This window comes from Peromyscus californicus, unplaced genomic scaffold (genome assembly GCF_007827085.1).
Source record: "Peromyscus californicus insignis strain IS unplaced genomic scaffold, ASM782708v3 Scaffold_7__1_contigs__length_154581171, whole genome shotgun sequence".
NCBI classification, from domain to species: Eukaryota; Metazoa; Chordata; class Mammalia; order Rodentia; family Cricetidae; genus Peromyscus; species Peromyscus californicus.
Window position 1 is genome coordinate 40182050 of NW_026294595.1, and position 18727 is coordinate 40200776.

An 18727-nucleotide genomic window follows, 5' to 3' on the forward strand; every position below is an offset into this window, starting at 1 on the left:
ACAACTTAAGGGAACATGTTCTGAATACAGTTAGTAGGATAGCACAGGCCCTGTCAAAAAGGGGTGGCTAGCATTCTGTGCTAACTTATAAACGAACATTTGGGGTGTGTAGCTAGATACTCAAGAGAGAGAAAGAAAGAGAGCCAGATATCCTAATTTTAATGTGCAATATCCAAATTTTAAATGCTGGCAACAAATCTGACTAATTAAAACTTTAAAAAAAACATGATGTGATACAAACAAAATGTGTCTGTTGAAATGCAGGCTATTTATTCTCAGCAGCTTGAGTATGAGCAACAGAGGAAGGAGCCAGAAGCAAACATTGGCATGGGAGGAAGACACTGGGGAAGATTTGAAGGAGCAGGGTAGTCCAGATCCTTAGGGCACATGTAAGTTTTACTTAGGATTTGCCAGCCGAAGGTGGCATATAGTTGCTGAGGAATTTCCAACCCAATGACTTCCTTCACCCCTGCTGTGGGCACAAGAAGAAAAGTTTTCTGTGGTGTAGCACACAGGAATGGACTTGAAGCCAGAGTCACAAGCACTCTAGAGAAAGTTGGAAGTACTTGCTAGAGGAAATGGGAGAAAATATGAAAAGGAAAAAGCATTTGAAATATAGTTTATATATATATATATATGTGTATATTTTATATAGTCTCTCTATATATATTCAATTAATAGGTTGATGAAATAAATTTTCTAAGAATGAAGAAAACTTAGAGCTTGTCACTTATTAGAAAATACCTAAATTAGAGCACAAACTCAATATATCATGGACTTTTGACAGTAAATGATGTAGGTTTAAATTGAGACTCAGAAGTATTTTACATTGATTAAGGAGTGAAAATGTTATTAATGAGATTTGTTTGGTGAGATAAACATTAGAGAAACTTTTATAGTAGGTCAAACAAGATAAAATTATATGCATTAATTTTCTGTTTGGATATTATCTTAGTTTATTTTTCTGTTGCTATGAGAAAATGCCCTGACAAAAGTCAGTTAAGGATGAAAAGGTTTATTCTGGACCACTGTTCAAGGGTACAGTCTTGCATGGATCATCCATAGTCAGAGAGTAGACACCACTGAGTGAATGTGCTTAGCTCATTTTCACCTTTTAGGTAGTACAGATCCCATTCCAGGTAATGGTGCTGCCCACAGTGAGCAGGTTCTGTCACCTCAGTTAACCTAATCTAGGTAACAGAGGGACTGCATGTCCCAGATATGCCTAAGACCTATCTCTTAGAGGATTCTAGTTCCTATTAAGTTGACAATTGAGATTAACTATCCCAATCAAGAATTTTGATCAAATTAGTTTTCCCCAATGTTCTCAAGAAAGTTTTAGCAAACTCTATCATTTCCATTTTTAAGAATATTTTATACAAAGTACCAATAAGAAAAAAAATTGAGTCTTTTATTTTATTAACATTGATTAGTTAAATGGATCCATTGTACAGTATTTATTAATTTGATAGGTATACCCACTAATACTATCACTTTCTTATGAACATTTTCCATTTAGGGGGACATAAGTCATCTATTTGTATCTGGTCTTGTAACTCTCACAGATAATATTGTGAAAAATTTACTTTTTCTGAAGAATGTGCTTACTTTTCTTGTGTTGGACTCCATATTCTAAAGCTAGTATTTTTACTGAGAATGTTTATTACACCATTCAATACACAAGTCTCCCCTTTTATAACTTCTATTTTCCATGTGAATTTAACATTGCTTATTTTCCTTAGTTGTCTCAATTTAATAGTTAAAAATATGTACACATGTCATTTTTTTTTTTGCTCAAGTTGGTGACATTTTAGGAAGACAAGTAATTTACAAAAAAAACATGTATCTTTAATAAATAGTAAGTAGGCAATCTTCCCCTTTACTTCTTTCTCTAATTCTTTCTTTCAGAAGTATACATACAATATTTTCATAAGAGATTAAGCATTGACTAGAGGAAAACATCAGTTTAAAGTATTTATCATATATATCAGTATAACCAGACTTTATTTATGACCAGTTTAATTGACCCACAAGCCTGCAATTGGATTGTAGGCTTTGGAGTAATATCACTATATTAAGGTCTAATTGAGGGTTAACATTGTAATAGGACAAGACAGTGCAGAGGTTTTGCCATTTTGTATTCTTGCTGAGGTCATTTCAGGTTTAATTAGAATATGATCTCTTTGATGGAGAATCTCAAGGAAAATTATTCAACTCTATTCTAGGAACCTGAGGTAGAGATGCACTGTCTAACTGACTGTGGCTTCTGTTAAACAGTCTGCTTGTGCAAACCTCCACCTCCAGCTAACTGCTTATCTTAGCTTCTGTTAAACTGCTTGCTTGAGCAAAACCTCTCCCTGTAGCTGTAGCTGTAGCTGCAGAGCAAGATATCAGGATGTAGCTTTTGTCTTTAAAAGTTCCTTGCTCTAAATGCTCAGGGCTATACTTAAGTCTTGAATACTTGAGTACAGTCCCAGCTGACTGGAATAAAGACTTGTTTTTTTTTCACATTTAAGCAGTCTTTTTCTTTTTTTATTTTATAATTTAATTTAATTTTACATATCAGCCACGAATTCCCCTGTCCTCTCTCCTCCTGCCCTCCCACCCTCCCCCCAACCCACCCCCCCATTCCCATCTCCTCCAGGGCAAGGACTCCCCTGGGGATTTGGCTCAGCCTGGTAGATTCAGTGGAGGCAGGGTCAGTCCCCTCCTCCCTTCACCCAGGCTGAGCAAAGACTTTCAATTGGCTATAAACTGTTTCAGTTGACCTCTCTGGTGGACTCTCCTTAACAATATATATGTTGTTCCAAAGAGATGTATTCAAATTTCATCTTCCATTCCTCCCTCCCTCCCTCCTTCCCTTTCTACCCTCCCTCTCTCCCCCCTCCCTCCTCCCTGCCTCCCTCTCTTCTTTCCTGGCTCCCTCCTTCTTTCTTTCCTTCAGCCCTCCCTCACTTCTTCCCCGGATTCCTTACCCCTCTCTTTTGTTTTATTTTTTCTGGCTCTCTATCTATCTTTATCTATCTCTAAACGATGTCAAAAAAAGCCAAGGCCATTATTTTGTACTGACAGTAAAATTTTACTCTCAAAGAAATAAATCAGCATGGTTTGTCAGAGATGAGATATAATGTGAAATGTTATCAAGCAAAATTTGGGTCTTTTAAACTTTTCTGCTTGATTTAACAATCAATTCTTCAAATTCTGACACGAAGTTAAGGGAAACAGAGAACAGAATGACAGTAGGGTATGTGCAAAACCAATAAGCTGACTGTAAATAATAAGACTTTGAAAAGCCATGGAAACAATTGTATCTGCATATTTTTTTATTCTCTCCAGTGATTTCCTGTGTGAGTGACAGCTACACCATAGGGGAACCACACATAGTCACAAAATAAGGAGCAGAATCTCTCCTGGCTTTGTCAGGACTTTCCCATGAGATGCCAGTCTAAATGAACATAAAATGCCATAGACTGTCTATATTCCAGAAGCAAGTGTGTAGATTTCTTTCTATTTAGGAAACCAAGGTGTCAATTCAACATTTGTATTTCAGTTTTAAATGAATACATTATCTTTTTTTTTTCTAAGTTCCATCCTCTGCTATGGTGTGGGCAGTTTATATCTTACTTCCATAAGATTTCTTATGTCTTAAAGATTTACTTCTATAAGATTTTGTATATCCATAAGATGAAGAGTCATATCAGACACTATTCCATGGGTAAAATGAAGCATTTTGAGAAGATGGTTAAGAAAGTAAACTAGCCATTCCCTCTGTAGACAGGCAAATATTCATGAATATTTACAAATATTCATGGCAGAGAGAGACAGATACCAGTGAAGTTCACTCTCATACACCATCCAGTAGTGACTGAATTTGATAAGGAGAAAACATATCAAAATTGAAGTGGGTATCACTTTAAAGACATAATGTTTGGGATCAGAATTTTTTAATGGTAATTTAACTTTGTTTCAAAACACATCTTTTGGAAGATTTAAGAATTACAGATTTTTCAATAAATCTCAAATGTAGTAATTTTCAGGGTGATAATTCAGGATATTGGCATTATACTACATTAATATATTTGTTCTACCTTTGCTTTAAGGAAAATTAAATTTGTACTGCTATTTAGACTTGGCAAATGAAGTAACTGATACTATGAAAAATGTTTAATTGTTTGATTTAGTATTAAACTTAGGTTTATACTTTCAGGGAAGAACCTGTGACTCATGGACCATAAACATCATGGAGCCAAGGATAATAAAACCCCATCCAAAAAGCATAACGGGCCATAAAGCATGACCAGTTTTTTGTTTTTATGTGTTTGGGGTGTGTGTGTGTGTGTGTGTGTGTGTGTGTGTGTGTGTGTGTGTGTGTGTGTGTTTGTAATCTAAAGGAAAAAACCCAAAACATTTCAATATGGCTGTTAAGCTTGAAATTTATAGATAACAGTTTTGTGTTTCAGTGCCAAAAAGTTGCACATGGGATGACAGTTCATCCAGTAAACTGCACACATATGAGTTTTGACTTGAGTTCCACCCCAAGAACCCATGTGAAAAAGCTAAATGTGACAGCTAGGGATATGGCTTTGTGAATAAAGGTTTTGATGTGTAAGCTTGAAGAGCAGATTCTGATCCCAGAACCCATGTGAGAAACAGGTGGGCGTGGTAGGTACTGTAGTGTCAGCACTTAAGAGACAGAGATGGGAGACACCTAGGGCAAGCTGGCTAGCTACTCTAGCCAGAACTGAGTTCATTGAGAGATCCTGATTCAATAAACAGAAAAGTGCTTAGGGAAGACACATCATATCAACTTCAGGGCCACGCATGTGCACCCAAACACATCCACTCATACACATATGAACAAACACACATGCGTGATAAGGTATAAACTCAAAGCTGGCTGCAGTAGCACAGGCCTAGAATCTCAGCACCATGGAGGCAAACAGGAGAATCACCAGTCTATCTGAAGCAGTAAGGCCAAGGTTCAGTGGGAGAACTGATCTCAAAAATAAGGTAGAGAGCCACAGAAAAAGTTACCAATGTCAGCCTTTGGCCCCTACTTATAAATATATCTCATTTCAAAGTTTGGACACAATGGACAGCATGAGCTTTTGGAAACATGATTTTATTTTATGCACATTGTTATTTGATGTAGATAAAGCATAGAATTTTAAAATTTCCATCATTAACACTTCGCGATGTTTTCCAGTCTGCCTTAGAAATACCAGGTATATAAAGTTCAATTTTCATATGAGTCATCTCCAACCACAGAAATCAATAGGGAGAGGTCAAATCAAAGTACCCGTAATGCATGCATATGGCATGGTTACAGGAATATCTTCAAACATCAGTTTTCATCTGCACCTAGAAATGATCACCTAAAACTAGAGCAGCAGAATTTGCTGAGGAGGACACAGGACGAATCAGAGAACAGAGCCACACAGAACCTATGTAAGAAAAGTGGAGGCACAAATATTAGAAAGATGAACTACACTCTGAAGAGTCCTCTTGCAGAGGCGTGTCCACACTGGAGACGAAATAGGAAGTGTGAGATGAAAAAGGCCAGATTACTAGTTGCATAAGACCCAGATCCCAAATCGCTAGCATGGTTAAGGAGACTGGCGTTAGACTCCTTGTCAGCAACACATAAAGGAAGAAAAGAATGAATAAGCTGTTGGAGTCCCAGGCCAATACAAATGAAAGTTAACACCCTAATTGCTATTATCTACCAATGCTGTCCTTCAAGCATTGAGGTTATCAAAGAACGGTGTTTTTTACTTGTCACCTCTCTATTGCTATGATAAAACACCATGACCAAGGCAACTTATAGAAGGGATAGTTTATTCAGGCTCATGGTTCTAGAGGGATAAGAATTCATCATGGTGGGGGAAGAAACAGACAAGGCAGCTGGAGTGGCAAGCTTTCGTCTTAAACCCACATGCACAAAGCAGAGAGACTGAAATAGAAATGACCTGAGTCTTTCGAAGCTCACCCTTAAATTACATACTTAATCCAGCATGTCCATACCCCTAAATTTTATCTAAACAGTACCGCCAACTGGAGACTAAATATTCACATGCATGGAATAAGAAAGTGTTCTGAAAACACTTTGCAAGAGTAAGTTTAATTTAGTAAGTTATGCTGGGGAAACTGAGGAGATCCATGTGAATACTGATTATATTTTATTAGGAATTTAAGACGAAAACAAAAGTGAAAAACATAAAAATGTTCCATAACTGACAGACTAGAAAATAATGTCAAAAAAGGGGCAGAGGTGGGGAGAAAAAAGCAGACTACATTTGAATGACTTGTTGGCAAGATATAGGAGTCTAATGCTATAATCCAAACTAATAAGGTATAGGAGTCCAATGCTATAATCCAAGCCAATAAGGTATAGGAGCCCAATGTTATAATCCAAGCCAATAAGGTATAGGAGTCTAATAATATAATTCAAACCAGTAAGTCAAATAGCTGACTACTAAAGATGTTTAGCAACACGATGACAAACTCAAAGAAATATATTATTAACTAGAAGTTTATGGTGGGAAGGACAGAAAACGATCTTCTAGCTTAAAGCAAGGGGTCAAAATTCATTGTGTGATGAGGATGAAGAAAGAACCAATTCTGTAAATTCAGCAAACTATGTAAGTGCAGATATATGGCATCTAATAAACTATTTTATAAAGACAACTATTAGAAAAGTAAAAATGTTAACAAATATAAACAGAAATATATGTAGACTGAAACAACTAAACACTAACACGATAAAATGGAATAGAGCAACACAGAATGCTATCACTATGAAAAACGATCAATTTATCAATAAACATGCATTCCCACAAAACTATAATCAAGTAAATGGGAAGTATAACATCTTAATAAGTATCAAAAAACAAGCACCAAATGGATGGAATAATACAACTAAAATAAATCTTAAAATTTAGTTTAAAGTGCAGCAACAAAAGAGAAAAAGATTAATGTGTTCTAAATTAAGGTACAGGAGATTGAGTTGGAAAAATCATTAAATGGAGCAAACAAAATATCCCCTAACAGTGTGAACTACCTTATTTTACCAATATCAATATATTTGTATGATGTATTAGTTCTTTTTAAAACCTCTTTTATCTGTTTATTGGTTCATTATTTTGAGTTAACTGAGATAAAACTATTTTTTTTTAATTTATAAGCTAATAGTTTATCAAGCAATACAAATTCTTTGTTTAGCTCTATGAAGTGTTATTTCTAATACCTAATGTTTGAAAACAACCTAAGTGTTTTTCAGTTTAAAGAACTGATAGGTGGAGCACACCTTTAGTCTCAGTACTATGGAAGCAGATGCAGTCAGTTTGGGGCCATCCTAGACAACATACTGAATTCAGGGGCCATCCAGAGCTACATAGCATGACCATTTCCCCCAAAAAAAGGCATTGGTGAAATATATCATGGCATACCTGAGATATATGACTGTTGTTGTTATTTTAACTCTTTTTGGCACGGGGGGTGGGGGGGCTGCCATCTAGCTCCCAAATAAATCACACACGGAGGCTTATTATTACTTATGAATGCCTGGCCTTAGCTTGGTTTAGTTTCTAGCCAGTCCTCCTTAACTTAAATTATCCCATCTATCTTTTGCCTCTGGGCTTTTCCCTGTTCTCTTATTTCTGTGTATCTTACTCTTATTTCATAGCTTGCTGTGTAGCTGGGTGACTAGCCCCTGGAAGACCTCCTTCTCTGGCTCCTAGATCTTAGATTTCCAATCCCTCTTCCCAAATTTCTCCTTCTCTTTATACTCTCTGCCTTCCAGCCACGTCTATCCTTTCTTCTGCCTTGCAATCAGCCAATTCTTTATTAGACCACCAGGTATTTTAGATAGGCACAGTAATAGAGGTTCACAGAGTTAAACAAATGCAACATAAACAAAAGTAACACACCTTTAAATAATATTCTACTACATATGACCATCAAAGTAGATGATAAATTCTGTAGAGGGTCAAAGGGTAACATCTTTGTAATATGGCTATCTGATACAAAATAGCAATATTTCCTATGTGAGAACTGACTCATGCAAATGATTACAGCAGCAGCAGCAGCAGCAGCAGAATATCAGGACTTAATGGACATGTGGCCTCGTACTTACGGTTTACAGATTTGACTGGTAATATTGGGTTTACCCTCTCTGGGGAGGCAGCATTGTCTTCATCTGTCACATACTCAAAATTAATGATGAACATCATAGCCACGCCCTCTTGGTTCTTCACTGGGATTATGTGAGTGTTACAAATGAAAGTAGAACCTGTGGAGAGGGAAAAAATGAATGTTAGATCAAAAATATACCTTCTATGTGAACTATGAGTAATAATAAAATTGAAATATGTTCCTATAAAAATTCATCTTAAATGACCACTGACATTCAATAAAATAATTTAATTTTTACATAATTTATTGCTTTTATATTTACTTTATATACACACATAAAGAGTTTAGGGGGTAATTCAGTTACTATATTATGAAAAAACACAATATCATATCCTATTAGCTTTTACCAATAACTTTAATAGTTAGTATAGGAAAATATTTTTAAGATTCTAGAAAACACTATCATCCATGTCCTATACATTTGTATTAAATCTATGTCTATGAGAAATATACTTTTGTAAAGAGTGAAGAGATATTCATTTTATATCATCATGATCTGGGAATTAAAAGTTATATTCTTTTTCTTAATTTCTTGGACATAGTAAATTACTGCCTTTCTTACATGTGCTGCAATACATGAGAAAAATACACAGCATCCAAATGACAATGCTTTTATTTTGTTTTAATTTGTTAGGAAATGGGAAAATATCTATATTATTGTATTTTTTTTCTGTATTGCCATTATCCACATCTATTGATCCAAAACACAATATTTGCCATTCATGATCTATGAAATACAGTTGAGAAGCTGAATTTCTTTAAACTACTTGCCTGTCTGATTCCTTGAAGCTGACAACTAGTAATCCTCAAACAGTTCCATTCCATCCTTATCTTCTGAATATTTGTTCTATTCAGTCAAAGTGAGAGTAATCTCATAAGCTATGGGTTTGTTTCGGTCAATTGTAAATGCAAAAACTTCAAAAAGCTATCTTGATCTCTTAGATGATAATGTATATTAAGATTATTCTCATTTTTAAAGATTAGTTGATATCATCTTGAGGAGAATTATGTTTCAGTGACAGAACAGGAAGGGGTGTATGAAGGTAAGGTTGACAAGAGATTTAGGTGAACTGTGAGAAAATGAAGGACATCTGGACATGAGGAACAAATGTGTGGGCAGATAGCAGAAGGTTTGAACCAAGAGCCCCAGCATCTTCAAGAACATAGGATGCTGCCATTCCAAAGTGGCATTTCTAATTCTATTACAAGCAAAACAAGGAGTGAATTAAGTCCTTTTCTTCCTGCAGTGTCCTATATCATGGCTCATGCTTCCAGAGCTGAGAACAGAAGTTGCTTCTGTTTCTGCTATAGATGGAGGATGTAGGGCTTTGGGGGAATAAGACTGGACAGCTATTTGCCATATGTTAAATTGTTCCAATTTTTCTAATTTCTACAGAACTGAGTTACAAATACCCCTTTAGAGCACATATTCTTTGTATCCTAGAGATACCGAAGTATTAGTTGTAATTTAGACTTCTAAATACTGATAGCATTCCAAATTTGAAATGGAATAGATCCTAACATAATATCAAATATATATATATATATATATATATATATATATATATATATATATATATATAAAATAATAACCCACACTTCACAGATGCTAAAATGTATGCTTTAAAAATGATTTGCTGCACCTCCAGTCTTCAGCTGAATCTTCAATTCATCTAATAAAATAGTTAGCTAGAGCACTTGTCGAAGTTTCCATGGTAACAAACAGGCCAACTTTAGTAAACACAAAATAAGCAATTTAAGAGTGTTCCATTAGAACTAAATATAGAAGTGTCATGGGCCAGGCATCACAATGCACACTGGTTAAACAGAGTCTGAAGAGATGTGAGAAATAGCCATTATGTACTTTCCTAATGAATCAAAATACAAATTGATTTTACCACTTAAAATGACATTTCCTACATCATCTAGAATATAATTGTGAATTCATAGATTTGTTATTCAGCAGTTTCAAATCTTTCAGCATTTGAGGTATACTACTGATTGTGAAGCAGAAATGTAAAATAGATCTTTGAGAAATCAATAAATAAAAGATGCAAGAAATCAATAAATAAAAGATCTAATAGGCTTGCAATAGAACAGAGTTGTTTTGTATTGGCTAATAAAAGGAAAATCATGCCCTTCCATACAATTGCTTGAAATTTACTGTTGAGTACTGAAAAGCATCTAATCATTGTGCTCCAGGAAAACAGTTCAGTGCATGTCTATCAGCTCCACACCCCATTGCATATGTATAATTAATATGAGATTCATTGCTTACTACTATCCCTTCCTGCATGCTTCCATTAAGTAATATATCTTTTTTACAGTCAACTGAAGACTTACACTTACACGCTTTCCAGTTTTGGTTTGGGGGTTCGACATATCTATCAATCTTGTGTAGCCTCTGGAAGGCACACAGTGAAAGGAGAGACAGACTATAGAGGAGGAGCATATATGGAATGCATTTTAGCTTGCATAATTCTACAACCTCCATGCACTGTTGAGTTACTGCTTCTGTAAAGCAACATTTCTGTCAGAGTCATCATTCCGTGATTGTTAATATTTTTTCCTGAATGAAATGGTAGAAGCAAAAGGAACAGAACATAAACCATGAAGCACTACTTTAACAAAGAAGAAAAAAATGACTTATTCAATGATATTTAAATAGCATTAAATCAAGAAAAATTTAAATCTTGTTAAAGTGCATCATGTATTCAAATGAAATTAATAGTGCTTGTTAAGAGGCAGAATATTTACAATAACATTATCCTTTATTTATATGGTTATGCATGCAATTATGCTGCACTAATACTAGTTAGACTTGGGTTCATTTCCATATTTTGTTTCCTGAGTGAAAATCTTTCCAAAGTGGATAAGGCTATTTAGGAGAAACAGCACTCATTTTAATAAATTTTTCAGAGTTTAAAACTTTAAACTCTTGCTATTAGTCAAGAAAAACATGGTAATTTGAATAATATAACAATTACCTCTTTATTCATAAATCAGTGACTTACAGTCAGCTGTATTGTGAAATGAAATGAAGTGAAAGGCCATGATTTTTCTGCATGAACATCTTTGAATGTAGTTTATGCCTGTAGTGTGTGCTCACAGAGCATCTTGTACACACAAGAACAACAGGGAAGTCAGCGTAACTTACCAGTGTGGTGGCTACAGAGTGTGGAGAGTGGAGGGTAGGGAGGGGAAATGCAAAATGGCACACCGACTGAGAACTTCTCTCTTAGCTAGAAAAGTGCTGGGCAATTTCGTGCAAAGATTTCTGTCATTTGATTTAAAACTATCACTCTCATGTGTATGCAAACAATAGCTTGTTGAGAAGGCCAGGATGGAAGTAAAGAAGGCACTTAGGAAAATACTGTAATAAAGCTGGCAAGTGAGTCTAATAGTTTATCCTAGGGTGGTGTGGGTGAATATGCTCAGGTAGAGTATGAAATGTATTGAACAAGAATGGTGTACTGTAGCACGAATCTTAAAAATTCTTATTACTAAAAACAAACCTGGAGCTGGGTATTGGGGTGAATGCTGGAAGATCAGAGAAGCAGAACAAGCCACAGCCACCTCACCTTGCCAGTTTCTCAGCTGATCCTGTTTCCTCAGACTGGAAGCCTCTGAGTCCTCATCCAGAATGAATCTCAGCTGAACTGCTGCTCAAAAGCCTGAAAGCTTAACCAGCTCTAGTTCCTGGTTTTCATGCCTTATATACCTTTTTGCTTTCTGACATCACTTCCTGGGATTAAAGGCATGAGTCACCATGCCTGGCTGTTTCCAGTGTGGCTTTGAACTCACAGAGATCCGGATGGATCTCTGCCTTAGGGATGCTGGGATTAAAGGTGTGTGTGCTACCATTTTCTGGCCTTTGTGTCTATCTAGTGGCTGTTCTGTCCTCTAACCCCAGATAAGTTTATTAGGATGCACAATATATTGGGGGACACAATATATCACCACAGCGTACTATTTCTTAAACTGAGACCGAGTAAGGGAGGAAGCGGTCTTGAAGATTGTGCATATTCATAGGTTTTTGAACATGGTAACTCTGAAATTGTTGGATATCTAAGTGGAGATGTTGAGAAGATAAACACAAGGAGTTGCAGTTAAGTTTAGTTTAGGTATTGGTCCAAGACAAAATTATGAATTTGGAAGTAATTGGAGTAGTTATGTATAGAGAAAGTTTGTACCCTTATTCCAGAGGTGCTTCAGAGTCGAAGGGGGGATGAACAAGACCTTGTAAAGATCATGGAGGGACACACAATGAAATGAGAGGGGAATCAAGATTGTGGGTCATCAGGGCGTCAGAGCCAGAAAGACTCCCAAAGGAAGGATCTATGAGCTCTTGCTAATAGGCATCATGAGACCCTAGCAAACATATAGCCCTCCCTGTAAGAAATATTTCATAGGACTGTGGCCATAAAACTGCTTGGATACATCAAGAGTGAATGGAAGTACAGGAAGTACACCTGATAATAGAAGATTCTCTCGAACTGTACTACTAAATGTATGAACTACTAACAGTTCTCTCACAGCTCAGTCACTAGAAAAGACATTAAAGGTATTTTTTTTTTTTTGCTAGAGACATTGTGGTGTATTTTTACACTTCTACAAGGTACATTGAACTATTTACAAATAACTCTATCCAATTTTGTTTGCATTAAGTCATTTTATCACCTGAGCTCAAGAAAGGTCCAATTCTATTTCAAGACATGCTTCTTAGCTTTGCTTTGTTCGGAGTTTACTGATTTCCTCTGCACACAGCATCCATACAAAAGAGAGCCCCTATTGTTGAAGAGTGCTAGCTCTGCATCTGGAATGTCTGACTCCGAGTCTCTCTTCCACTCTTTATTTTCAGAGTAACCCTCTAGCTATGCTAAATGGCTCGCCTCAGCTCACACTTCACCGGTCTGTATCTTGTAAATAAATTTTATTTTGTAAACTTGTCCTTGGAATCAAATAAATTAGTACCCATGCAGCAAAGTATTAGGGTAGAATTCTTTATACCATGTGAATATGATGATATAATAGATTAAGTCTATTCTCATTTCATTTCTATTGCTATGGTAAACAGCAGGACCCAAAACGACTTGGGAATGAAAGATTTTATTTTAGCTTAAACTTGCATGTCACAGTCCATCATTGAGGGAAGCCAGGGAATAATTTAAGCAGGAACAAGGAGCAGGAACTGAATAAGGCAGTGACCCTGAAGGAATGCTGTTTACTGGCTTGCCTCCAGACTCATTTTCAACTACCTCCTTACACAACACAGCACATGCTGTCCAGTGATCACACCCTGCCTAGAGGGGCCTGGGCCCTTCTTCCTTAATTAGCAGCAAGATTAATGTCCTACAGTCATACCCATAGGGTACAGTGAAGGAGGCAATTCTTTAACTGAGTTCCTTATTCCTAGGGGTCTCTAGTTTGTAGCAAGTTGGAAAAATCTAACCAGTACTCAAGAGTTATGATGAGACTAATCTCCAATGCCACAGATTTACACAGCAACCAAACTGCTATTCCATGACATAAAGCAACCTGGAGATGGGGAAGCGAGTGATAGAAAAGGATTGAGGAAGAGATTTCTTTGGGGAAAGATGGCTGTGAACTTCCCTTCATCCCATCTCAGACTCTTTGCATCTAAGGTCCTCTATAAAACAAACTTTTGTGAGTCCAAGATCCTTGAAATGTACTCCCTAATGAAATGTACTTTTTAAAATTGAGGTAGAGGACAGGTGTTTGAAAGGTAATGACATGTACAGTAGGTAGGTTATGGGCATGGGACCCCAAATCTGCAATTATAGAGGGCAAAGATTTACAGTCTCTTCTTCCACAGAGCCAAGCAGGCCATGGCTGAGTAACTGGGACAGGACAGGGGTCTGGGTGATAGCCACTCACCTGGACCTATGCATTGGACTAAGAACTTCATGGAGCTGGGAATGAGGGGACTCCAGAGGAAGAGGCAGGAGGGAAATACCCTGATGATAAGGACCATCTGAATTGTGAAGAAAACACGCAGGAAAAGGAAGCTAAACGGAGGTAAAGTCAACATATCCTCTGATGAGCCCACCCATCTGTCCGGGAGAGGCAGTGTCAACTCTGAACATCTGCTAATCCCCCAGAAGGCCAACAAACCAGCCAAGTGAAGACTGCTGTGCTCCACAACCTTTCTTCCCTCTCACTTTACACCCCAAGAGGAGCAAATAGAAACCAGCTGATTGGGAGCCAGGGAAGTGTAGATAGTCAAGGCATGCTGATTGCTTAATGCAGGTCAGAGTTTGTAGCTTTAGATCTGTTTTTACAAGAAAAAGCGGCAGAAGTCCAATGGCTGCGAATGATTCATAAAAGGATGCACTTGCCAAATCACCATCCAAACAGCAGTCATTTATCCTCCGTGAGTAAAGTTCACAGGATGGTGACAAACAAAAGAAGCAGCATTTTCATCACAGTGCGAGCTTTACAGTATATGATAGTTTCTGTGCACACATAGAACGCTTAGAGAAATATTTGGCATAAAGCAAAATTCAATAACGTGAGCTATTTTATTTGCCTATTGTTGCTGCATCTTCAAAGGGCGAGTGTGATGGCTATTCTTAGTTGTCAACTTGACTACATCCAAAACTAACTAAAACCCAAGTGTCTGGGTCCAACTGTGAGGGAATTTTCTTAAGTCATTTGAAGTGGGAATATTCATCTTTAACCTAAGTCTCCCCTTCTCATGGCAGATGATGTAAAGGACATTGAATGATGCTCGTGTTCTTTGCCTGCTTACCCTTCCTTCACTAGCCCCCTTCTTTGGGATTCTGGCACGTACTGAAGACCAGCTGAGACATCCAGTCTGAAAGGACTGAACAACTACTGGATTACTAGATTCTTGGACTTTCAATTGGTAGACAGTCATTGGTAGACTATCTGGACCATAGCCTGTTAGCCACTTTAATATATCTAATTATGTTATATAACTAATTAATAATATATACTTAATAATATGTGTACACACACACACACACACACACACACACACACACACACACACACCACCTTTTTGCTCCTCTAGAGAACCCTAATACAGCAAGGTAACCCCTCAGATTTTGTATGCATTTTCCTCTAATCACCATCCTTAGAGGTAGAACCACAATGTTTATCTTTGAGACACCAAAAAGAGAACATTCTTTTCTGAACTAATCAATTTAGCAAATACTTGGGAGCTCTCATTCCTTTTTCTCTAGTAGACTGGAAGGCCTTTGAAGATAAAAAAAAAATGTCATTAAAGGCTGGCTCTAGAATAAAAATAAAACACAGCAATCTCTAGGGAAGGAAAAAGCTTCATCTAAGAGGCAGTGCTGTTAATTTTGAATAGAAAGACATGTTAGAAAATCAAAGGGGAATGCTGATACCATCGAAGAAGAAAGTTACTGGTCACTAATGACTGATGGTAGATTTAGGGATTTAGGCAGAAGAAATGTGAAAAACAAATGAAATTGGTACTTGGCTTTCTGTATGTAATAGTCATTTTCTTTCTTTCTTTCAGTAACTCTTTAGTGTCTCACTGCTCTCTCCTAGCCCCAAAGGTGAAAGAGTATAAGCTTTTCTGTATCAAAAAGGAGACTTGTGAAAATCACTAATTTTTCATTGAAGTGAGAATGACAGAATTGATTACCACTTTCAGAGGAATTTTTAAAAAAGGATAATAATGACAGCAACCTAATAGACAGCTCTCATGTAGCCTCCATAAGAAGAAATATTTTGGTTTTGCAGTCAAAACATTTTAGACATCTCCAAATCCATTTTGGACTCTCTCCTCATATCAACATCACCACTGGCCAAGTTGAGATCCAAAGGAAAGGGTCATGTGTTGAAGTATTGAAACAGAATTAGAATAAATTACTGATTGGAGAGTTTATGTAGCATCATTTGGCCCTGTACTTATCAATAGATTGTTCATTCCTATTTATGGTCTATTCCAGAATTTCATAACATCTGAAGAATAATAGAGTAGTGCAGTATCCTGCCTTATAGGGTAAACACCCCCAGACACCCCACATGCCTCAGCACGTCATGGGAGTGCCATACATACTTGCAGAGTTGATACTTGCTCCCTTTCGTTCTTCCTGATGGTGAGATAGTCCACATAAAACTGTCCACAGGAGAGGACTCATGAGTGGGACAGAGGAGCGTTTGTGACCAGAGTGGGCAGTAACCTGTAGCTTTAAGAAGTTAGGATCAGAGGTCCAAGAGATATGAGGTATCTGTTTCTGAATCTGCTACATTATTGAGAATCTCTACTTTCTGGCTTCTTTCTCTGTGGAGCTGGAAGCATGCCATATCAAAGCAAAGAAAATGAAGTGTGGGAACCACGGGTAGGAGAAAGTTGCAGCTTTTTAGTCAGTGGGAAAGGCCTGACTGAAGAAAGTACATCTCAGTAAAGAAATAAGGAAATAAGTGAGCTACAAAGCGCCTTAAGAAAACTCACAGAAAGGTCAACAATACATATAGAGGCTCTACTGTGGACTGAACTGTGCCCCTTTAGAATCCACATCATGTGACCTTATTTGGAGATAGTCCTTTCAAGGAGTAAAATAAGGTTATAAGTGGAATTCTAATTCAGTGAACTTCTCCCTTACAAATATGGGGAGAGCCAGGGGTGCCTCTTGCATAGGAAACTATCAGAGTACATGATGGAGAGTAACCATTTCCAACCCCGAACTGCCAGCTTTTCCAACAGTCAGGTGGAAGATCCTGTTATGTAAGTACAGATCTGTGCTGTTTTGTTTCAGCAGCATTTATAGAAGAGCCTCAACCCGGGAATCCCGGGAGGTGGACAGTGGGGCTGAAACAGAGTAAGCTGGGGTGCACTGTAATGACTTGGGCTGATAGTGTGAACCCACTGTGTGAATTGAGAGGGAAAATAGAGGCTCTGGAATATTAGTGCAACAAAGACATGGCCGTGTGAAGTTTTTTGACATTTTACTATAAGTACATAATGCATTTTAATCACAGTTACCCCCTCTTTCTATTTTCACATCTTCTTTATATTTTTCTTCTGGTGACCCTGTAAGCATAACTAAGGTTGCTTACAGAAGCAGGAAGGGATAAAGGGCTATCGTGCTTATTAACCCTACCACTGGACTAGCTGCATGTCAGAATACCTTTTATTATGTGGAAAAGATGAATGAGGGTCGTGGGAGATCCTGTCTTGGTGTTTTGGGAATTTAGTCTGTTGGTGTTAAGGACGTAACAAGTTGTTCTGAGAACAGGAGTACCTTATGAAGAAATATTTCACTGTACAGAGAACTTAAACATGGGCTGCTATAGCTATTAGTGATGCCACAGAGAAAACATAAGTTCAAAGATGTAGGAGCTATATATTTGATTAAAGAGACAGAGGTACATTTAGAAAGACCATTAAATAACTCTTACCCAACATCATATCAGCAAAAATAAATGAAGCAGTCAGTTCAAGTGAGCACATACAGTCTGTTTGGTCTGATGGATTGGGTCTAACTTGACTGCTGTGGGAGGTATGAAGCTATCAGTAACCGGTGGCCATTTTTCTTATTTTCCCAGTCACCTTGCTAACTATAAAGGACCATTCTGAAAACAAACAGGAGGAACTCACATGCAGTAATAAAAAATGCTTTATCCAGATGCATTATAAATAAAAATGCACCCAAGAAGTCAGTGTATCTAGTGATAGCTTTAAAAAAAGGTGGTGCACGCCTTTAATCCCAGCACTCAGGAGGCAGAGCCAGGTGGATCTCTGTGAGTTCGAGGCCAGCCTGGTTTCCAAAGCGAGTTCCAGGAAAGGCGCAAAGCTACACAGAGAAACCCTGTCTCGAAAAACCAAAAAAAAAAAAAAAGATCTTTAATATAATAAATACATTCATTCCCCAACATAATTAAATGATTGAAATCATGAACAAATTTAGATAGTCTGTTTCCCTAGTGGAGTAACAAGGAACTACAATTGTTCTTTCAGACTTTACTAGATAAATATTACCTATTCATTGTCTGCCAGTTTTAAAAATGGAAAATTAGTCTATTTTATACAAACTTGGTTATGACATTCGTGTTCTGCTATGTGATAATAGCAGTGTCTCACATATCAAAATAAGTAATTTGAGTTTAATTATGTCTTATTTAAGTAATTTTAAATACTCAAAATGACAAGGTTATACTATTCTTGACATTGTAGCTCTGCATACACATAGAACTACCATTTATCTGACCCTTGTCATTTAACAAGGAATCTTACATAGGCTTCTTAATAAATGTCTGCAAGTATTACATTCCTCATCTGTAAAGTGAGCAAAGGAAGAATCAGAGGGCTATGCACAGTGTTACTGGTAAGACAAAATGAGAAAACACATTCAAAGCACTTAGCAAGGAGTTGGCATACAAGAAGTGAGATATAAAAGAATGCTATGTCCATTAACTGACATGGAAAAGTAATTTTATCAGTTGAAAATAGTAGATAAGCATCTTCCAAAGGTTCGCTGGTACCTTGGAGACAGATACAAACTCATCAATTCCA

At 37.1% G+C, this 18727-nt stretch overlaps 1 protein-coding gene across 4 annotated transcripts in view; it reads right to left on the reverse strand.

Moving 5' to 3' along the window:
* The window catches only part of Kcnh7 (potassium voltage-gated channel subfamily H member 7), a 463447-nt gene that overhangs the window by 152568 nt on the left and 292152 nt on the right, over positions 1 to 18727 (reverse strand). For all 4 annotated transcript variants that reach the window (XM_052723439.1, XM_052723438.1, XM_052723437.1 and 1 more), the window contains exon 3: positions 8135 to 8290. In XM_052723439.1, the coding sequence (XP_052579399.1) occupies positions 8135 to 8290 (156 nt within the window). The remainder of the gene's footprint in view (positions 1 to 8134; positions 8291 to 18727) is intronic.